At 45.7% G+C, this 23,797-nt stretch overlaps 1 protein-coding gene across 5 annotated transcripts in view; it reads left to right on the plus strand.

The window, feature by feature from the left end:
- Window positions 1-23,797, plus strand: part of ube2o (ubiquitin-conjugating enzyme E2O) — a 133,168-nt gene that overhangs the window by 64,948 nt on the left and 44,423 nt on the right. For all 5 annotated transcript variants that reach the window (XM_085964045.1, XM_085964047.1, XM_085964043.1 and 2 more), the window contains 5 exons: window positions 3,873-3,982; window positions 8,998-9,148; window positions 10,633-11,210; window positions 16,942-17,096; window positions 23,504-23,616. In XM_085964045.1, the coding sequence (XP_085820171.1) occupies window positions 3,873-3,982; window positions 8,998-9,148; window positions 10,633-11,210; window positions 16,942-17,096; window positions 23,504-23,616 (1,107 nt within the window). The remainder of the gene's footprint in view (window positions 1-3,872; window positions 3,983-8,997; window positions 9,149-10,632; window positions 11,211-16,941; window positions 17,097-23,503; window positions 23,617-23,797) is intronic.

A 23,797-nucleotide genomic window follows, 5' to 3' on the forward strand; every position in this document is an offset into this window, starting at 1 on the left:
GCACACGCGATGACAGACAGATAGAATAACAGAAGTACCGATTTATATATATAGATACAGGAAACTTTGGTTTATCCGGAGGTTAACTGTCCGGAATGCTCGAGCCACCGGCAAAAATCAGGAGCTGTTTCGTTAGGTTTTTTTTCTTTTCGTTGCTTTTTTTTCACCTGTCAGGCTCTGCAAGATCTCGCTGAAGCTGTTGCTAAGCTACAGAGATGCTTGCAAGGTACGGCCGACTGTTTAGAAGCTGTTGCTAAGCAACAGGGTTTGTTGCCAGATACGGAACTCAAAATCTCTTTCAACATTAGCGCTGGTTTGTCCGGCAGTTTTGATGATGGGACGGCAACAGCTCGGTGCTGGATGGCACAAAGTTTCCTATACTGGAACTGCAGCAGATTATGGGTGAGCGGTTCTTTTGGGGGCGGGGGGGGTTAGTTCTGGGGCCGTGCGGTTGTGGGGGGTTAGCTCTGGGGCCGTGTGGTGATGAAGGGGGGGGGGGGGGTTTAGCTCTGGGGCCGTGAAGGGGGGGGGCCTCGGGCTGTGCGGTGGAGGGGGGGAGCCTCGGGCCGTGCGGTGAAGTTGGGGGCCTCTGGGGCCGTGCGGTGGTGAAGGTAGGGGGCATTTGGGGGTGAGGGGGGCTGGTGGGGGTGCTCTAATGTCTGGGGGTGGGTTCAGGGGGCGCTCTGGGATCGGGAAGTGTGTCTGGCTGAAGTATTTCCTTTTTCTAAATTGATACAAGCTGTTCTTAAATCCTGTTGAAATATCTAAAGTATTTACAGGCTGTGCAGACACCCCTCGGAGTCTCTTGCCTGTGGGCAGCCCCTGATTCTCCTGCAGTGGGTACTAAGCAGAGGCCATGCTGGCATTTTGCTGAGTGCTGGATACGGTGCAACATCAGCACGTTGGGCGCAGGTTCTCTCATCATCCCTTCCACTTAATAAAATGCTGCATAGAAAGCTAGCTAGGCCTCTGGACTGAAGTGCGAGAACTTCCATGGTATGAGAATACAAGTATTACAAAGTATTTACAGCACAACTGATCCATGCCAGTGCTTGTGATCCACATGAGCCTCCTCCCACCCCTCTTCATCTAACCCCATCACCATATCCTTCTATTCCTTTCTCCCTCGTGCTTATCTAGCTTCCTCTTAAATGCATCTATTCTATTTGCCTCAACCACTCCTTGTGGTAGCGAGTTCCACATTCTCATCACACTCTGGATTAAGAAGTATTTCCTGAATTCCCTATTGGATTTATTAGTGACTATCTTGTACAGGAGACTTTGGTTTACCCGAAGGTTGTATGTCCGGAAACCTCGATCTACCGGCAGAAATCAGGAGCCGTTTTGTTAGGTTTTTTTTCTTCTCGTGGCTTTTTTTTCCCCCAACAGTCAGGCTCTGGAAAGTCTCTCTAAAGCTGTTGCTAAGCTACAGAGACGCTTCCAAGGTACGGGCCGACTGTTTGAAGCTGTTGCTAAGCAACAGTGTTTTGTCAGATACGGAGATGAAAACCTCCGTATGCTTCAACATTAACGCTGGTATGTCCGGCAGTTTTGATAGATCGGCAACAGCTCGGTCCTGTCGGTGCCGGATATAACAAAGTTTCCTGTATTTAGGAACATGCAACAGGAGAAGGCCATTTAGCCCTTCGAGCCTGTAACGCCATTCAATGAGATCATAGCTGATCAGTGACCTAACTCCATACACTGGCCTTTGCCCCTTACTACCTTTGGTTAATAAAAATCTATCAATCACAGATTTAAAATTAACAATTGACCTAGCATCAGTTGCTGTTTGCGGAAGAGAGTTCCAAACTTCTACCACCCTTTTTGTGAAGAAGTGATTCCTAACTTCACTCCTGCAAGGTCTGGCTCTAATTTTTTGACTATGCTTCCGAGTCCTAGACTCCCCGAGCCAACGGAAATAGTTTCTCTCTCTCTACCCTATCAGTTCCCCTTAATATCTTTAACTTTAATCAAATCACCCCTTAAGTGTCTAAATTCCAGGGAATAAGAACATAAGAATTAGGAGCAGGAATAGGCCATACGGCCCCTCGAGCCTGCTCCGCCATTCAATAAGATCATGGCTGATCTTTGACTTCAGCTCCACTTTCCCGCACAATCTCCATATCCCTTGATTTCCCCTAGAGTCCAAAAATCTATCTATCTCAGCCTTCAATATACTCAATGCTTCAGCATCCACAGCCCTTTGAGATGAGGAGGAATCTTTGAAATTCTGTACCCCAGTCTTAAAGGCTGACCCCTTATCCTTAGCCTATGCCCCCTTGTTCTAGACTCCAGCCAGGAGAAACAACCTCTCAGCATCCATCCTGTCAATCCCTCTCAGAATCTTATATGCTTCAATGAGCTCACCTCTCATTCTTTTAAACTCCAGAGCGTATAGGCTCAATCTCTCCTCATAGGACAACCCTCTCATCCCAGGAATGAATCTAGTGAACCATCGTTGCACCACCTCTAAGGCAAGTATATCCTTCCTCAGATAAGGAGACCAAAATAAAACTCTAGTTTGTGTAATCGCTCCTTGTAATTTAACCCTTGGAGTCCTGGTAAATCTACGCTGCACTCCCTTCAAAGCCAACATATTCTTCCTAAGGTGTGGTGCCCAGAATTGCTCACGGTACTCCAGGTATGGTCTAACCAGAACTTTGTATAGCTGTAGCATAACTTCTACACCCTTGTAGTCCAGCCGTCTAGATATAAAGGCCAGCATTCCTTTAGCCTTTTTGATTATTTTCTGTACCTGTTCATGACATTTTAATGATCTATGTACATGGACCCCCAAGTCTCTTTGGACCTCCACTGTTTCTAGCTTTTCACCATTTAGAAAGTACTCTCTTCTATCGTTTTTAGGTCCAAAGTGGATGATCTCACACTTGCCTACATTGAAATCCATTTGCCACAGTTTTGTCCATTCACTTAAAATTACAGAGATATTGATAGATTATGCTTCTATCTACACTGCTTACAATGCCGCCTATCTTTGTTATTGGCAAACTTGGATATGTGGCTTTCTATCCCATCATCTTGTGTCGTTAATAAATGTGAATAGTTGAGGTCCGAACACCAATTCCTGTGGGCCACCACTAGTTATAACCTGCCAATTAGAATACCTACCCATTATCCCTACTTTCTGTCTCTTGCAGCTCAGCCAATTTCCTAACTAGGTCAATAATTTGCCTTCAATTCCATGAGCTTCAACTTTAGCTAACAGGCTCTTATGAGGGACTTTATCAAATGCCTTCTGGAAGTCCATATAAATAACATCCATAGACATTCCCCTGTCCACTACTTTAGTCACCTTTTTTTTTTAAAGAATTAATCGGGTGTGTCAGGCATAACCTACCCATTAAAAATCCATGCTGGCTTTCTCTGATCAGCTGAAAATTTTCAAGGTGTTCAGTCACCCTATGCTTAATTATAGAAGACTCTAGTAATTTCCTGACAACAGATGTTAGCCTAACTAGTCTATAATACCCTGGTTTCCCTCTCCCCTTTCTTAAATAGCGGACCCTATGTGGTAAACCACTGTCGTTCACTATTGTTGTTGTTGTTGTCGTTCACTCTTGTTTCACTGTTATACCTGACTATGCCTCAGCTGACTCCGCCCTTGGCTACCTGGTATAAGGACGGCTGCACGGCAGCTCTCTGCCATTCGGTTGTCCACTAGAGGCATAGTCCTGATCTGTTTGTAGCTGCATTCAGTAGTTAATAAAAGCCTGTTGTTCTGAACTCTACTCGGCCTTTTATTAGAATCGATAGCGCATCACCCTAGTTCTAGTCTCGCTTGATTTGATGTCTTAAGAAATGAGCCCCAGTTGGTACAAGTGACCTGGTGTGTGTGATGTCTGTTCTAGGTGCAAGTGGTGGAGCTTAGAGTTTCATGGATAACAAAGAGCTTTTGTCTTGGTGGGAGTGAGAGCGTTTATCCTCCGTCTCCAGTTATTACACAGGACAATTTGCCCAGGTAATGTGCTCATTTGATTCCTTTATTTTTTTTAAATCTAAGAGGAAACTGAACGATATGAGAGGTGTGCAGAAATCTATAGTGTTCCTGTTCCATATTCCTGTTAACATTAATTTTTCAATTCAATTTTATTTGTCATATATGCAGCAGACGTGTGTACTGCACAATGAAATGTTGATTTTTACGAGTCCTCCCAATTATAGTCATCATTATAGAATGATGCAGGGCTGCTTGGAGGCCATTTGGCCCATCGAGCCTGTGCTGGTTCTTTGAAAGAGCTCTCCAATTCGTCCCACTCCCTGCTCTTTCCCCATAACTCTGCAAATTTTTCCTTTTCAAATATATATCCAATCCCCTTTTGAAAGTCAGTATTAAATCTGCTTCCAACACCGTTTCAGGCAGCGCATTCCAGATCATAACATTAGGAACAGGAGGAGGCCTTTCAGCCACTCGAGTCTGTTTCACCATTCAATTAGATCATGGCTAACCTGCGTATTAACTCAATTTACCCACCTTTGCTCCATATCCCTAGATACCCTTATCTAACAAAACTCTTATCAGTCTTGAAAGCTCCAATTGACCCCTGGCATCCACAGCCTTTTGGGGGAGCAAGTTCCAGATTTCCACTACCCTTTGTATGGAAAAAGTGCTTCTTGATTTCACTCCTAAACAGCCTAGCTCTAATTTATGCCCCCTTATTCTTGATTCCCCCACCAAAGGAAATAGCTTTTCTGTATCTACCCTTTTGAATGCTCTTAACATTTAAAATCTCTCAATCTATTATACTTGAGGGAAAACAAGCCAAGTTTATGCAACCTGTCCTCAGAATTTAACTCCCGTTTCCACCATGTCCCGTCTCCCTATATTACAGGAAGGACAGGCACAGATTCTAGTGATGTACAGTGTGATCCATGTCATGTGAAACCAGTTCATAGTTTACAAAGCACCAGTATTGCAGCAGATAAGCACAAATGAAATGTAAATGTCTGGGTGAGACTTTAAACTAATCTTTGTAATCAGTAAAGCTTAGAACTTAAGAACATAAGAAATAGGAGCAGGAATAGGCCACTTGGCCCCTCGAGCCTGCTCTGCCATTCAATAAGATCATGGCTGATCTTGGGCTCAAAGCCACTTCCTTGCCTGCTCCCCATAACCATTCACTCCCTTATCTTGCAAAAATCTGTCTATCTCCACCTTAAATGTATTTAATGACCCAGCCTCCACAGCTCTCTGGGGCAGAGAATTCCACAGATTTACGACTCGGAGAAGAAATTCCTCCTCATCTCAGTTCTAAAAGGGCGACCCTTTACTCTGAAACTGTGCCCCCGTGTTCTAGAATTCCCCACGAGGGGAAACATCCTCTCTGCATCTACCTTGTCGAGCCCCCTCAGTATCTTATGTTTCAATAAGATCACCTCTCATTCTTCTAAACTCCAATGAGTATAGGCCCAGCCTGCTCAACCTTTCCTCATAAGTCAACCCCCTCATCTCTGGAATTAACCGAGTGAATCGTCTCTGAACTGCCTCCAATGCAAGTATATCCTTCCTTAAATAAGGAGACCAAAACTGTACGCAGTACTCAAGGTGTGGTTTCCCCAATACTCTGTACAGTTGTAGCAGGACTTCCCTGCTTTTATACTTCAACTCCCTTGCAATAAAGGCCAACATTCCATTTGCCTTTTTGATTACTTGCTGTACCTGCATGCTAACTTTTTGTTTCATGCGCAAGGACTCCCAGGTCCCTCTGAACTGGAGAATTTTGTAAAATCTCGCCATTTTAAATAATTTGCTTTTTTATTTTTCCTGCCAAAGTTGATAACCTCGCACTTTCCCACATTATAGTCCATCTGCCAAATGTTTGCCCACTCACTTAGCCTGTCTATATCCCTTTGCAGATTCTTTGAGTCCTCTGCACAACTTGCATTCCCACCCATCTTTGTATCATCTGCAAATTTGGCTGCATTACACTCGGTCCCTTCATCCAAGTCATTAATGTAGATTGTAAATAGTTGAGGCCCCAGCACCGATCCCTGTGGCACCCCACTAGTTACCATTTGCCAACTGGAAAATGACCCATTTATCCCGACTCTCTGCTTTCTGTTAGTTAGCCAATTCTCTATCAATGCCAATATATTACCCCCTACTCCGTGAGCTCTTACCTTATGCAGTAACCTTTTATGTGGCACCTTATCGAATGCCTTCTGGAAATCCAAATACCACCGCATCCACTGGCTCACCTTTATTGACCCTGCTTGTTGCATCAAAGAACTCCAACAAATTTGTTAAACATGATTTCCCTTTCATAAAACCATGCTGACTCTGCTTGACTGCATTATGATTTTCCAAATGCCCTGCTACTGCTTCCTTAATGAAGGACTCCAGCATTTTCCCAACGACAGATGTGATAGCAGTGTTTAAGGCCCATACAACCACAGAAGCAGCAAACAGCATCACGTGAGCATGCCAACATAGATCATGTGTGATTATCATTAAATATTTTAGCTGGAGCCCCAGAGGAAGCGCTTAGTCTGGGCCCAATTCTCCAAACTGGGGAGGGATAAGTAATTAAATGCACAGGTTCCCATGATCTGTAGATACTGGAATAGAAACTCCCATAATTGAGTTCACCCACCCTATACACCTGTATATTATTATTCTCTGTTGTCTGTGTTGCAGTGTAGATTAAATAACTGATCTGTGACCACAGTGCCTGCTAACCTCTTTGGGAAATGTTAACCTAACCCTAACACATTATTCCCACTTTGGGATTCAAAGCTGGGTGTTTTCTTCCCACAGTAAGCAGTTTTAAGAGGGTTTACATTGCACAATTCCAATCTACATACAAAGTGAGACAGTTTGAATAAATTTATTGTATATGGACATCTTTGCTAAGGGTGACACAACTCTTAATGGCAAGACATTTTTCTAATTGAAGGGCACATTATCCATTTAAAAAATCTTGCATATGCGCACACTTCCTTTCCAAAAACCTTACTTCCTGTAGTCAAGTATTTTCGTAATGCTTTGTCAATATTGAACATGAAAATTTCCAATGTTAACATTTGCCTGTGGTGGTTTATTGACTAACAAATTAAATCATAGAATAGTATAGCACAGGAGGCCATTTGGCCCATCGAGTCTGTGCCGGCTCTTTTGAAGAGCAATCCAGTTAGCCCCACACCCCTGCTCTTTCCCCATATCCTGCAATTTTATCCAATTCCCTTTTGAAAGCTACTATTAAATAAATCTGGAATAATTACTAGCATCAGTAATGGTAACCATGCAACTATCAATTGACGTAAAACCCATCTGGTTCACTAATGTCCTTTAGGGAAGGAAATCTGCCGTCCTTACCTGGTCTGGCCTACATGTGACTCCAGACCCACACCAGTGTAGTTGACTCTTAACTGCCCTCTGAAATGGCCTAGCAAGTCACTCAGTTGTAATAAACAGCTACGAAAAACAGTAAGAATAAAACCGGATGGACCACCTGGCACCGGACATGGCAACGGCACACCCAGCCCAATTGACCCTGCAAGGTCCTCCTCACCAACATTTGAGGACTTGTGCCAAAATTGGGAGAGCTGTCCCACAGACTAGTCTGACATAGTCATCCCCAAAGCCTTTCCACCATCTACAAGGCACAAGTAAGGAGTGTGATCTCTTTATAATGAAAAAAGCCTTCATCAGTTGATGTTTCACTCAGTGCTGAACCTCCTGCGCCATGCTGCCCAATCCAAGATTTTTACCTCCATCTTGCTGTATATTCTAAACTTTAAAACTTGTATGGGAATAATTAAATGCATACAAGAGTATATATATATTAAAAAAAAATGCCTATTTGCAATTTTTAAATAATGGACACATGGAATCCAGTCCCCAAATCACCTGTAAAAATCCCTTCTACCAATTAGTGAAAATGGTATTTGACTCTGATAATCTGTGCATGATCTAAACACTCATTATAAAAAGCTGCTCCCTCTATACTCATTGTGGCCAGCGCTTCTGAAGATAGGCTAGTATCTAATTTTTCTGTGTACATTGCGTGTACTTCCTCCAAGAAGAATGCTTTAAATTTTCATGACATTACCTCTATCATACCTGTCCAAGCTTAAACTTTCTTCTTTCTAATAATTGACAGTCCTGCCAGCTGTCTCCAGGGCAATTGGTGATCTCCACAGCCCACCTGCTTGATGCCTGTAAATATTAATCCAGCAATGGCTTTCCTGGCACTGAGCCAAACCCAGCCTTTCGTTATTCACATCACTTAAGTGCACTTTGCAGAATAAGTGCATAAAAATAACTAAAATGTGGCTCATTGGGAAAGAATAGTTGTAGAACTAATGGGAGTGGGATGAATTCTTTCTACTTGCTCCCCACTCTCTCCTGTTGTTGCCCAGAAAAAAGGCTAATTGTTGAAATCCTGGCTGTAACCAAGGAGCCTGCTTTAAATTCTGCTTACTGTGATTTTACTAAGATACTAAAAGGGCAGTTAACACCCTTTAGTTTGTGGATTGCAGCCAGGAAAGAATGAATGTGTGCATTTATATAGCACCTTTCACAATCTTAATGTCCCAGAGTGCTTCACAACCATAGAATTACTTTGGTAGTGCAGTCAGTGTAATGTTGGTAAACACAACCTCTTTCTCTTTCAAATGCCCTCGTCTGAGTAGAACAAGGCTTTAAGTACAGCTGAAAAAATCACAGCCTCTTGTGGCTGTGCACAGTGATATCTTGAGCAGATAGCATTGCTACCTTTTGTATGGGATAGTTTGTGAACTGTTGGAGGATGAGAACCTACAGTCTCTGTTATAACTGCAATGAGATCAGTTTCAATTTAATTTTTGAATCTTTCTCTGCCTTTTCCTCTTGGGTATTGATTCATGAAGTGTATATTTTGACTTCATTGTATCAGGGGATGTGTCCATTTTATGTGTGACTGATTCTGTGTCTGATCTGTGGGTGAGTGAAAGGACTGTAAGCAGATGATGTATCCATTTGTGTTTTTTCTTTAGGGTGAAACGGTTGAACTGTTATGACCATGCTCGCATGGTCCTGGCAGAGCGGGCAGTGTACGTGCTCCCGGGAGATCCTGAATGTACTGCTATTTCTTCAGAGGGTCCAGAAGGAAATTCCATCATTGCTGTGAATTCTGTTGTCAGAAAGGTAACTTCAGTATGGAGATACTGTTCCTAAGGCAGGTAACTAATCAAGGGTAGCTACTCCTTTAAGGACAGCATAGTAACTCTTGTCTATTTGGCAAATGAGCTTCAATATAGATAAGTGTGCGGTGTTACAATTTGGTAGGAAGAATAAAGAGGCCACCTACTGCTTGGATAATAAGTGTCTAAATGGGGTAGAAGGGGGAAAGAGATCTAGGAGTACAGATTCACAAAGTAGCAACGCAGGTTAATAAGGCCATTAAAAAAAAACAAGCATAGCACTGGGGTTCATTTCTAGAAGGATAGAATTGAAAAGCAGAAAAGTTACCTTAAACTTGTACAGAACCTTGGTTAGACCACACTGGGAGTACTGTGAACAGTTCTGGTCTCCGTATACCTTGGTTAGACCACACTGGGAGTACTGTGAACAGTTCTGGTCTCCGTATACCTTGGTTAGACCACACTGGGAGTACTGTGAGCAGTTCTGGTCTCTGTATACCTTGGTTAGACCACACTGGGAGCACTGTGAGCAGTTCTGGTCTCCGTATACCTTGGTTAGACCACACTGGGAGTACTGTGAACAGTTCTGGTCTCCGTATACCTTGGTTAGACCACACTGGGAGTACTGTGAGCAGTTCTGGTCTCTGTATACCTTGGTTAGACCACACTGGGAGCACTGTGAGCAGTTCTGGTCTCCATATTATAAAAATGATAGAGGCACCGGAGAGGCTGCAAAAAAGATTTACAAGGATTATACCAGAACTGAGAGGTTATCGAGAAAGGCTGAACATGCTGGGGCTCTTTTCTCTAGAAAAGAGAAGGCTGAGGGATCTTTAAGATTATGAAAGAGTTTGATAGGGTAGATGTAGAGAAGATGTTTCCACTTGAGGAGACCAAAACTAGGGGCCATAAAGATAAGAGTCGTTAATAAATCTAATAGGGAATTTAGGAGAAACTTCTTTACCCAGAGAGCGGTGAGAATGTGGAACTCGCTACCACAAGGAGTGGTTGAGGCAAAAAGCATAGATGCATTTAAGGGGAAGCTAGATAAGTACACGAGGGAGAAAGGAATAGAAGGATATGTTGATGGGATGAGATAAAGAGGGGTGGGAGGAGGCTCGTGTGGAGCATAAATGCTGGCACAGACCAGTTGGGCCGAATGGCCTGTTTCTGTGCTGTAATTCTATCTTGAAATAGCACTTTTTCATCTCTAGACATCTAAATTCTAAGTATCACTTAAAAACACAACATTTTTGCAGATATAAAATAATTTACCTTGTTTAAAACTTTGCCTCAGAGGGTTAAGGTAAGCACATTCTTTGTTTGAAATTAGTGATGAGGGATCACCTGGAAGTATTGGTAGGAATGTCTGGCTGAGTTCCAGACTTCATTCAGAAATCAGTTTGTCAACATGCTATGCTTTGTGTTTGTATTTGGGCAGCTGTATGACTGTACCTGCTGCAGCTTGTCCTTCTGTCTTTTGATTAGGTTAAACGGCTCTTTGACAAGGAGATAGTGAAGAAAATCCTGAATAACTTGGACACCCGCGAAGTGGATCACTCCGACAGGTTCACCGTTGCCTTGGGAGATGGCTCTGTCATGGTCACCTCCACTGTTTTTGGACTCAGCAGCTCTAAACCAAGATTAGGTTGGGAAGGCACAGCTCAACTGGCCATAGGATTGCAATCCCAGTCTTTAAATGGGGCTGTAGAGAAGGAACCTGTTGTGAGCAATGGTCCAGTCCCTACTAGTGCTGCGGATGCTCGGAAGCAGTTGGAACAAAGAGTGAAAGTGGGGAGCTGGCAGCCTCCAGTGATTGTGGAAGGTGACTTGCTGGAAAGTAGCCAGACTGTGAAGCTGCAGCTCGCAGAACAGGACGCAGATGACGAAGGTGCGGAGGACACCGATGAAACCAGCTCCATTTCTTCCTCTGCAAGTTCAACTGCGTCATCGCAAAGTGGCGGACAAGGGCGCAAAAAAAGTATCCCACTTTCTATAAAAAACTTGAAGAAGAAACACAAGAAGAAAAAGAACAAGCCTTCCAGAGAATTCAAACCAGGTGACAGGTGAGATATTGGCCTTTAATGGAGGGAATGCAACTAGTTATGGATCAGAGATCTGCCTTGTTTCATTCTTTAGAGCTGCACTAATATATACACATGTCACATCTTCAGGTGATGCGTAGTTACAAGGTGGATTAGTGCATGCAGAAGTAACTTTTTATATTTCTATTAATTCCTATTTTCATACTTAGAATGGGAACTACATATGTAAACTTGTGCTGTAATTAGCTTTTAGGAACAATAATCCAGGAGAAAATTAACAGCCACTTGGACAAGCATGGACTAATAAAGCAGAGCCAGCACGGATTTGTTAAGGGCAAATCATGTTTGACTAACTTGATTGAGATTTTTGATGAGGTAGCAGAGAAGGTGGACGAGGGCAGTGCAGTTGATGTGTATATGGTCTTTCAAAAAGTGTTTGATAAAATACCACATAACAGGCTTGTTAGCAAAAATGAAGCCCATGTGATAAAAGGGGCATAGAAACATAGAAGATAGGAGCAGGAGTAGGCCATTCGGCCCGTCGAGCCTGCTCCGCCATTCAATGAGATCATGGCTGATCATCCAAATTCACTACCCTGTCCCTGCTTTCTCCCCATATCCCTTGATCCCTTTAGCCTCAAGAAATATATCCAATTCTTTCTTGAATATATTTAATGAACTGACCTCCACCGCCCACTGTGGTAGAGAATTCCACAGGTTCACCACTCTCTGGGTGAAGAAATCCTCCTCATTTCAGTCCTAAATGGCTTACTCCTTATCCTTAGACTGACCCCTGGTTCTCGACTCCCCGGCCATCAGAAACATCCTTCCTGCATCTAGTCTGTCCAGACCTGACAGAATTTTATCGGTTTCGATGGGATCCCCTCTCAATCTTCTAAACTCCAGTGAGTATAAGCCCAATCGAGACAATCTCTCCTCATACGTCATTCCTGCCATCCCAGGTATCAGCCTGGTGAATCTTCGCTGCACTCCCTCCATGGCAAGAACGTCCTTCCACAGGTAAGGTGACCAAAACTGCGCACACTACTCAAGGTGCGGTCTCACCAAGGCCCTGTACAACTGTAGCAAGACATCCTTGTTCCTGCATGCGAACCCTCTTGCTACGAAGGCCAACATACCATTTGCCGCCTTAACCGCCTGCTGCACCTGCATGCTTACCTTCAGCGACTGGTGCACAATAACACCCAGGTCTCTTTGCACTTCCCCTTCTCCCAATCTATTGCCATTCAAATAATAATCTGCCTTCCTGTTTTTGCCACCAAAGTAGATAACCTCACATTTATCCACATTATAGTGCATTTGCCATGTTTCTGCTCAATCACCCAATCTGTCCAAATCGTACTGGAGTTTCACGACATCCTCCTCACAGCATACCCTCCCACCCAGCTTTGTGTCGTCTGCAAATTTGGAGATATTACATCCAATTCCCTCGTCCAGATCATTAATATATATTGTGAACAGCTGGGGTCCTAGGACCGATCCTTGCGGTACCCCACTAGTCACTGCCTGCCACTCGGAAAACGACCCATTTATTCCCTTCAAAAGGGAATTGGATAAATACTTGAAGGGGAAAGAATTGCAGGGATCTGGGGAAGTGAGACTAACTGGATTGTTCTTCGAGAGAGCCGGCGCAGACTCGATGGGCTGAATGACGGCCTCCTGTGCTGTACTATTGAATGATTCTAATTCCACCTCTCACCATTGGTGGTGATGCAGTATTTCCACTAGTGTACATTAGAAATGTGGAGATATGAATTTATCAAGGAAAAAGTTGACAGGCAATGTGTGCCGACATAATGAGAGCTTGTTTGTGCTGGTCTTTTGGTTATTGCTCTAAGCACATTTGGAATATGCACATCTATGGCTCTAGGGAGGCAGGATCAGAGTCGGTCATTTTAACTCCTTGAGCTGTCCTGCCACTCAATTAGAATCGGGCTGAGTTTGAGTGTATTTTTTCTGTCTTAATTATATACGAGGACTGCACACTGCGTGCGGGAGAGAAAATCCTTGGAACCTTCAGTTATTCACGAGTTCCTGCAGCTGGCTGGCTAATTTAAGTTGCAATTGTTTGAAAAGTTCTACCAGTCTGAGAAGGGGAGGGCTGTTGCAATGGGAACGTGCATGCGCACAGAGAAAACTAACAGCTTCCTACTTTTTTTTTTTTTGTACTGCTTGGAAGAAGACAAACGTGACTGAGTAAAGCCGTTCACCAAGAACACAAGTATTTTTAAAGTATTTGAGAGCTGCCAAAACATTCATTCTTCCTTTGAAAGCTAGTGGGATTACCTGAGGTTTTCGAATCGAGTGAAAGCTGTTTTAAGGGCAGTTTCTCAGTGGGTGGACATTTGGTGCTGGTGTCCCACATAATTCTGTTGAGATCGCTTCTGTTCACTGTACATTAATGATTTGGATATGGCGCTAGAGGGAGTGGTGTCTAAATTTGAAGATATCAAAAGAAGAGGCACGGTAAATAATTGAGGGCCAAAGGGAGCTGCAGGGGATTTTGATAAGATGGTGCAATGGGCAAAAAAGTGACGGATGGGAATTTAATGTCAGTAAATGTGAGGTGGTTCTTTTATATAAATAAAAATAAACATATTTACAGTAATTCTAATTTGGGTGAATGGGTTGGGTGATGTGGAGGAGCAGAGGGATTTTGGGGTTCTGGTTCACAGGACTTTAAAAACAGCACCTCAAGTGGCTAAGGCAATTAAAATGCTAATGAAATACTGGGTTTTATGGTAAGAGGTATAGAATATAATAGTTGAAATGTAATGAATCTATATAAAACCTTCGTAAGATCACAGTTCGAGTAGTGTGTGCAGTATTGGGCTCCATACTATAGGAGGGATTTTGAGGCTTTGGAGAAGGGCAGCATAGATTCACTGGCATGCGGTCTGGTATGAAGAAAGACTTTGGGAGGGGGGGGAGCTGTTTTCTTGGAACAGTGGAGATTAAGGGTGATTTGATAGTGTTTAAATTGGTGAAGGGGTGGGACAGATTGGATAGAAACAGACTGTTTTCAATGGTTGAGATTTAGGACAGAGTAGGAGAAAATCTTACACAGGGCTGTGGAGGCAGAAGACATGGGTATGGTTCTCATGAATACTTTGCGTCTCCTCACGAGAGGGAACGATGCAGACATTGTAGGAGGAAGAGTATAAAATATTAGATGAGATAAACATAGTGAGAGGGGATAATAAGGGGTTTAGCATCTTTGATAAATCACCAGGCCCAAATGAAATGTATCCCAGGCTGTTCAGAGAAGCAAGGGAGGAAATAGTGGAGGCTCTGACCATCATTTCCCAATCTTCTCTGGCTACAGATGTGGTGCCAGAGGACTGCTAACATTGTACCATTATTTAAAAAGGGAGAAAGGGATAAACCGAGTAATTCAAGGCCAGTCAGCTTAACCTCGGGGGGCAAATTATTGGAAGAAATTCTGAGGGACAGTATTACTCGTTATTTAGAAAGGCATGGATTAATCAAGGGCAACCAACATTAATTTGTTACGGGAAGGTCAGTCTGACTAACTTGATTGAATTTTATGAGGAGGCAAGAAGGAGGGTCATTGAGGGGTAGCGTGTTTGATGTAGTCTACATGGATTTCATCAAGGCTTTTAACAAGGTCCCACATGGCAGACTGGTCAGAAATGTAAAAGCCCATGGGATCCAAGGGAAAGTGGCAAGTTGCATCCAAAATTGGCTGTGGCAGGAAGCAAAGGATAATGGCTGACGGATGTTTGTAACTGGAAAGCTGTTTCCAGTGGGGTTCCGCAGGGCTCCGTACTGGGTCCCTAGCTTTTTATGGTATATATCGATGATTTAGACTTCAGTGTAGGTGGCATGATTAAGAAGCTTGCCGATGATACAAAAATTGGCCGTGTGGTTGATAGTGGAGGAAGAAAGCTGTAGACTGCAGAATGGACTGGTCAGGTGGGCAGAAAAGTGGCAAATGGAATTCAATCCAGAGAAGTGAGAGATAATGCATTTGAGGAGGGCTAACAAGGCAGGGAAATACACAATAAATGGTAGGATACTGAGAAGTGTAGAGGAACAGAGGGATCTTGGAGTACATGTCCACTGATAGATAAGGTGGTTAAGAAGGCGTACGGGATACAGACGAGGCATATAATATAAGAGCAGGGAGGTTATGTTAGAACTGTATAAAACACGAGATAGGCCACAGCTAGAGTACTGTGTACAGTTCTAGTCACCACATTACAGGGAAGATGTGATTGCACTAGAGAGGGTACAGAGGAGATTTACAAGGTTGCCAGGACTGGGGAATTTTAGCTATGAGGAAAGATTAGATCGGCTGAGGTTGAGGCTGCGCATTTGCTTGAGTTTAGGTGAGCACTATTGCAGCAGTGCCGTGATGGGTGGACTAGAATGTTTTGCCACTCTTTCTCCATGGTCAATAAGAACAAGAAGATTTGTAGCCTTGTTCCAATAAGTAGGGCTTAGAAAAGTGTCTATTTTTGTTTTAAAAACTTGTCAGCATGGGTTTTTCCATACTGTGAAGGTAAGCATGTTTAAAGTGGGGGCGTGGGAGAGAGAACATAGTGTGCAGAGGGAGAGGCTACCAGTTTTTGGGGGTCAGGGTTGAAGAGGATTTTAGTTCAGGGCTTAAAGGGTTAAATTGAAGAGAAGCTGTATAAACTTGGCTTATATTCACTTGACTTGAGGAGATTGAGGGGTGGTCTAATGGAGGTATTTAAAATGAACAGATTAGATAGAATAGATAAACTATTTCCTCTGGTGGGGGAATATAGAACAAGGGGGAAAAATGTTATAATTCGAGCTAGGCCATTCAGGAGTGAAATCAGGAAGCACTTTTTCCACATACAGGGCATTGGAAATCTGGACCATTCTCCTGAAAGACTTGATACTGGAGGACAATTGGCGCTTTTAAGACTGAGATGGATGGTTTTTTGTTGGGTAAGGTTATCGAGGAAGATTGGGAAAAGGCAGGTAAATGGAGTTGAGGTATAGATCACCCACGATCTAATTGAATGGTGGAACAGACTAGAGGGGCTGAATGGCCTCCCTGTTCCTGCATTGTCTCCTCATGGCTTTTAGTGTAGCGTCTACTGGCACTGTGGAGTTGATCAACTATTAATTTTTATTCTCCTTGCCAATTGGTTGTTTTCCACTTTGTTGGCCAATATAATTCTCCAAGATACCGTTGCCATGTCCGATCTTGCCTCGCCCTGTGCGGCACATACTAGTAAAGGTAACATCTCTAACTTAAACCAGAAACAAACTCTCCCAGCTGCTCTTTCTTTCAACAAGTCCTTTATGCCAACCCCCCATGGCTGCACAGTCTCTTGGCCTCATTAAATCCCCCAAGGTGGTAACTCCTACCTACCGTGGGCCAAGCAGCTGTAACCCAACTCATCAAGCTGCCATGTGGCCCAGCCTCCTTCACTAAGTGTATAGTTGTATTGGTTATTTCAACATAACCAAGCAAACACACTGCAGCCACTAAGCCCACCAAGCCCCCACGGTCCACAAGCTGTAGATTAGGTCTGGGCTCAACTGTGAGTTCTCTGCTTCTAGTTTTTCCTTGTATATGGCAACCAAGATCTATAAATCAAAACCTGCTGTTGTTCCCTGACATGAGTCAGCCTCTTGCTCTCAACTTGGAGCCCCTGCTATCATTATCCCGCCCCCGCTGCCATTGTGTGAATTGGTTAATTCCAAATTCTAATTCTCAATCCTCTCCTAGAATTGCTGTGGAGATTCTGAAAACCAGCACCAGTGTGGATGTGATGTGGCAGGATGGTTCAGTTGAGAAAAATATTCGATCTAATGACTTGCTGCCAGTCCATCATGTGGATAATAACGAGTTCTGCCCTGGCGACTTCGTGCTGGATAAACGTGGTAAGTGTCTAGTGTAGTTTGAGAGTTCACTCTTTAAAATTAATGGGTAAATAAATGGACAAAAAAGCACCTTTAACACTGAATAGCTGTCAATTTGACTGTTAGGACTTTCTCCTCAGTCAGGTGTGGTTTCCAACCTCACTCCAGAATTTAAACAGGTAATCTCGGCTGGCACTCCAGTGCAGTGCTCAGAGAGCGCTGCGTTGATGGAGGTGCTACTTTTTTTGGATAGTTGTTAAACAGAGGTCGATCGGTCCACCTGTTGAGGGAACTATATTCCAGCAAGTTGCAACCATCGTGAAAAGAGGAGGAATGTTAAGTTTCAAAGGAGAAGGTATTTTAAGGAAACCGTGACGTAGGAATACTGGCGACAGGGGTGAGGTCAAAACTAATAGTTTATCTTTCTCTCTTCCCCTCCCCCCCCCCCCCCCCCCCCCCCCCCCCACTGCGTCTCTTTTTTTCTCCTCCTCCTCTTTTGGTTTGACATTGAATCTCTGGAGCTTGTAATTGGCTGGTAGCTTCATAATTCAGCAGCTTCTGATGTGTATATGGAACAGGGTATACAAACGATGGCCCATGGCTCACATGCAGTCCCAAGCCCTGAAAGTCCAGCTATGTTGCCTCCTTAGTAGATTGCACCCAAATCAGACACCAAGATGAATTTTAGTATCAGCAATTTGAGATTATGCAAATTAATGGGAAAATGAAGTTAAACCTTGTATATGGCCCATGAGGCTCTTCCAAAACAAAAGTTTGGGCATCCCTGATAGAGGAAACAAAATTCCATGAACAGATTGTAGTTGATACTGAGGAGGACTGCGAGAAAATACAAGACATCAATAAACTTGCAGAAGGGGTGCGTAAATGGCAAATTAATTTCAAATATAGATGTGAGGTAGTGCATTTTGGTAGGAATAAGGAGGCTACCTACTTGAAAAATAAGACTAAATGGGGTAGAGGTGTAAAAGGATCTAGGGATACACATCACAAAATAGCGACGCAGGTTAATAAGGCCATAAGTGCAAACAAAGCATGAGGGATAGAATTCAAAAGCAGAGAAGTTATGTTAAACTTGTGTCGAACCATGGTTAGATCACACTTAGTGCTGTGCACAGTTCTGGTATCCTTATTATAAAAAGTATATAGAGGCACTGGAGAAAGTTCAAAAAAGATTTACAAGAATGATACCAGAACTGAGGGGATATACTTATCAGAACAGGCTGGGGCTCTTTCCTCTAGAAAAGAGAAGATGGAGGTGACTTGATAGGGCATCAAGTTTGCCCTATCAACAACACCAAAGACTACGAGTTGAACTTATACGAAGTAGGCTTTTATTGACTAAGAACTGGAGCATGCCTCTGCTAGTGGATCCATCCTAAGAGCTCCCGGGGGAAGGGCGGTGAGTCACCTTTATACCCGGGCTTAGGGGTGGAGCCAGGGGCAGAGACATGCCTGGACCTGTAGAGTTAACAGTGGTTTACCACACAGACATGTACAGAGTTAGCAGTGGTTTACCACATTCACCCCTCGTTTAAAAAAGAGTCCGGCGGGGTGAAGTGTTTCAAAAGTTCGTATACGAAAGTCTCTCCGGGGGTCTTGTCTGCCGTAATGATCTTCGTGGTGCCGGTTGCGGCGGTTCTTTGCCCGCGGCCGCTTCTCGCGTGGGACGGAGCACTGGCGTGTCATCCTCTCGGGGTAGGGATGGCACCGGCATGTCGTCAGTTCGTGGTAGACACCCCGGTGGTGCGTCGTGGGTAGTGGTGGTGGGTAGAGGTAGTGGATGGTGATCGATGGTGTTTCGGGTGGTACCTGAGGGTGCGAGGTCTCGAATTGAGACTCTGTCCTCCCGCCCGTCAGGATACGCCACGTAGGCGTACTGTGGGTTGGCGTGGAGGTGAACCTTTTCGACCGGGGGTCCGTCTTATGGCTCCTCACGTGTTTCCTGAGCAGGACGGGTCCCGGAGACGTCAGCCATGGCGGTAGTGATGTCCCCGAGGTGGATTTCCTGGGGAAGACGAACATCATCTCGAGGGGTGGCGTTTGTGGCAGTACAGAGCAGTGATCGTATGGAGTGGAGCGCATCGGGGAGGACATCTTGCCAGCGGGAGATTGGGAGGCCCTTGGATTTTAGGGCGAGCATGGCGGTCTTCCACACCGTTGCGTTCTCCCTCTCTACCTGTCCGTTACCCCGGGGGTTGTAGCTGGTAGTCCTGCTCGTGGCTATGCCCTTCTCGAGCAGGTACTGGCGCAGCTCGTCGCTCATGAACGACGAGCCCCTGTCGCTGTGGATGTAATTGGGGAAGCCAAATATGGCGAACAGGTCGTTGAGGCACCTGATGACTGTGGCGCTGGTCATGTCCGGGCAGGGGATGGCGAAGGGGAAACTGGAGTACTCGCCAATAATATTGAGGAAGTACGTGTTGCGGTCAGAGGAGGGAAGGGGCCCCTTGAAATCGACGCTGAGACGTTCGAAGGGGCGGGTGGCTTTAATCAGGTGTGCCCTGTCTGGCCTATAAAAATGCGGTTTGCATTCGGCGCAGACCTGGCAGTTCCTGGTCATGGTCCTGACCTCCTCGATGGAGTAAGGCAGGTTGCGAGCTTTAATAAAGTGGAAGAACCTGGTGACCCCCGGGTGGCAGAGATCATTGTGGAGGGTCCGTAGCCTATCGACTTGTGCGTTGGCACATGTCCCACGGGATAGGGCATCTGGGGGCTCATTAAGTTTCCCGGGCCGGTATAAGATATCGTAGTTGTAGGTGGATAACTCGATCCTCCACCGCAATATCTTATTTTTGATTTTCCCCCTTTGTCTGTTGTTAAACATAAATGCTACTGACCGTTGGTCAGTGAGCAGGGTGAAACGTTTACTGGCCAGGTAATGCCTCCAGTGCCGTACCGCCTCCACTATCGCCTGGGCCTCCTTCTCAACTGAGGAGTGTCGAATTTCGGGGCCCTGGAGGGTCCGTGAAAAGAAGGCCAAGGGTCTCCCCGCCTGGTTAAGGGTTGTGGCTAGGGCGAAGTCGGATGCATCGCTCTCCACTTGGAAAGGGATGGACTCATCCACTGCGTGCATTGTGGCCTTCGCAATGTCCTCTTTTATGAGGGTGAAGGCCGCACGGGCCTCTGCCGTCAGGGGGAAGGAGGTTGACTTGATGAGGGGCCGGGCTTTGTCTGCATAGTTGGGCACCCACTGGGCATAGTAAGAGAAGAACCCTAGGCATCTCTTCAGGGCTTTTAGGCAGTGGGGGAGGGGTAGTTCCAGGAGGGGGCGCATTCGGTCGGGGCCGATGACTCCGTTTTCCACCACGCAGCCAAGAATAGCGAGGCGCGTGGTGCGGAACATACATTTTTCTCTGTTGTATGTCAGATTCAGCCGTTGGGCCGTATGGAGGAATTTTTCTAGGTTGGCGTCGTGGTCATGCCGGTCATGGCCGCAGATGGTGACGTTGTCTAGATAGGGGAAGGTGGCCTGCAGCGCGTTCTGGTCAACCATCCGGTCCATCTCCCTTTGGAAGACCGAGACCCCGTTGGTGACGCCGAAGGAGACTCGGAGGAAGTGGTAGAGGCGACCGTCAGCCTCGAAGGCCGTGTACTGGCGGTCCTCAGCCCTGATGGGGAGCTGGTGGTATGCCGACTTCAGATCAATCGTTGAGAATACCCGGTATTGTGCTATCTGGTTGACCATGTCAGATATGCGGGGAAGTGGGTATGCGTCTAATTGCGTGTATCGATTGATCGTCTGGCTGTAATCAATAACCAGGCGCTGTTTTTCGCCGGTCTTCACTACCACCACTTGGGCTCACCATGGGCTGGTGCTGCCCTCGATAATCCCTTCCCTCAGGAGTCTTTCTACTTCTGATTTAATAAAGCTCCTATCCCCGGCACTGTACCGCCTGCTTTTAGTAGCAATTGGCTTGCAGTCTTTGGCGAGGTTAGCGAACAACGGGGGGGGGGTGGTTTGACCTTCAGGGTGGACAGGCTGCATACTTTGTGCGGCGCTGTTTAAATTCTGCCGGCTGCAGACTAAGTGGGGGCAGGGGCCCGCCATATGCCATCGTGACGCTCTCCAGATGGCACTGGAAGTCTAATCCTAGCAGTACAGGAGCGCAGAGCTGTGGCAGGACGAGGAATTTAAAATCTCTGTACTCCACGCCGTTCACTGTCAGAGTCGCTACACAGTAGCCGCCGCCGTCCGCCGTATGGGACATTGAAGCCATAAAGACCTGGTGGCGTGTGTGCATAACCGATTGGGAGTAGCGTCGCACCGTGTCGGGGTGGATGAAGCTCTCCGTGCTTCCGCAGTCGAAAAGGCAATTTGTGGCATGGCCATTTACCTTTACGTTCATCATGGACCTGGCTAGTTGATGGGGCCTAGATTGGTCCAGGGTGATGGAGGCCATCGTCGAGGTCGGTGGGTCGCTGTAGTATTCGCCCGCGCCGGGGGCCTGGTCCCGAAATGGTGTCCAAGATGGCGGCTCCCCCGCGGCTGGTGGTGCCCAAAGTGGCGGCCCGCACGGCTCTCACGTGGTTGGTGGGGTCCAAAATGGCGGCCTGCACGGTTCACACGCGGCGCTGCTGGAATTGGGGGTCGATTTCGCCCTGCACACTCTCGCGTAGTGGCCTTTCTTGCCGCATTTGGAGCAGGTCGCGTCCTTTGGGCATTGCTGTCTGGGGTGCTTGGCCTGGCCGCAGAAGTAGCATTTCTGGCCTCTGGTCATTGCAGCTGTAGTTGGGCTGCTGGCGGCTTGTGGCCTTACTGGGTCCCAAGATGGCTGCTCCCGTGACATCCACGTGGCCATCCGGTCAGGGGGGTAGGCGTCCATGTTCTGGAGGGCCACGTCTAACGAGTTAGCGAGGGCCACCGTCTTCTGCAGGTCGAGCCCCCTCTGTTCCAGCAGCCTCTGCCGAGTATAGTTGGACCTGATGCCGGCTACGTAGGCGTCTCGGATCAGGTCTTCCGTGCATTCCTTGGCCGTCACCGCTTTGCAATTACAGGCCCGGCCGAGGACTCTCCGTGCCAGTAAATATTCGGCGCCCGATTCCCCGGGGCGCTGTTTTCGGGTAGCCAGGAGGTGTCTGGCGTAGACATCGTTAAGAGGCCTCACGTATTCCTTTAGCGTCGCGATGGCGGCCGTGTAAGTTGTGGCGTCTCGGATGATCGAGTAGACTCGGTGGCTCACCCGTGAGTTCAAGACAAGCCGTTTCGTGTCATCTGTAGTGACGGTAGTGCTGGAGGCCTCCAGGAAGGCTTCGAAACAGCTCAGCCAGTGTTCAAAGTTATTGGCTGCATCTGGTCTAAACGTTCCGGCTTCAAGATTTGCTCCATGTCGAAAATTTAGTCAATAAAATTGATGCACTATCAACAACACCAAAGACTACGAGTTGAACTTATACGAAGTAGGCTTTTATTGACTAAGAACTGGAGCATGCCTCTGCTAGTGGATCCATCCTAAGAGCTCCCGGGGGAAGGGTGGTGAGTCACCTTTATACCCGGGCTTAGGGGTGCAGCCAGGGGCGGAGACATGCCCGGACCTGTACAGAGTTAGCAGTGGTTTACCACAAAACTTAAAAATGTTTCCACTTGTGGGGAGGTCCAAAACTAGGGGCCATAAATATAAGAGAGTCACTAATAATTCCATTGCGCTGGAGAAGTAGGACCTGGAGGTAATAAGTGGAGAGGTGTGATGGTGACGGTAGAGGTTGGTTAAGAGCCGAGATGGCCAATACAATGAATTCACCGAAACACAATTACTAGTATCGGTGAACGTGGCAGCCATTTTGAAAACAGCAAATTCCGCAGACAGCAATGTGATGATAGCTAATCTATTTTGAGATATTAGTTGAGTGAGGAATATTGGCCAAGACATCTGGAGAACTTCCAGCTCTTTGAATGCTGCCAGGGTATTTGATATGCATCTTGTAGGCAGACAGTGTCTTGGTTTAATCTATCACCATGCAACACTCCCTTAATGCAACTGGTGTCTGCCTAGTCACTATTTTGTGCAGCATTGGTTGAGGCTCTAGAGCCTCCCCTCAGCCTGCATATGTACACCAAACAAAATTTACATAAATTGGAAGATATGTACTTTAATGTTGATTTGCACCACAGCGCGACCCTGCCATGAACTGTATGAAAGGATGTGTCTTGCCGTGGATTTCTATTTTCTGTATGATGGCAGCCTATTCTAAATATTGCAATCGGCTGTTTGGAAGTTGGGGCAATTAAATCATATTAGTGGAGCAGGCTTAAAGGACCCTATTGCCTACTCCTCCTAATTATTGTGTTCTTATATCCTGTGCACAAGTACAAAATGACCTCTGATCTGAGCAAATGCTGTGGTGATTTTGCAAGTGGGGTTTTGTTCAGAATACTAACTAGAAATAAAAAACTCACTGTTTCCTATAAGCTCAAGGTCCTCAGGAAGTCGGTGTGTATGGAGTTGTACAGTCAGTGGACCACATTGGCCGGACGTGCTCAGTGAAGTGGTTCAAACCAAAGGCAAATGGCACCGAGATCGAGGTGAGTAATTTGTGTCGCACTTATATTGTAACTCTGCACGTGTGTTTTGTTGCTGGTCCTTGGTTGTTGGATAAAGATTAGCTATTAACAAAGACTTTGAGGATGCTGAAAGTTTTAGAAATCTAGGAAGTGCTAAAAGATGTTGCAGATTGAGATTGCACATATTGGTACTTTAAAACTC

The sequence above is a fragment of the Somniosus microcephalus genome, chromosome 21 (genome assembly GCF_052327205.1).
Source record: "Somniosus microcephalus isolate GS21.2 chromosome 21, FLI_Smic_1.0, whole genome shotgun sequence".
Taxonomy (NCBI): domain Eukaryota; kingdom Metazoa; phylum Chordata; class Chondrichthyes; order Squaliformes; family Somniosidae; genus Somniosus; species Somniosus microcephalus.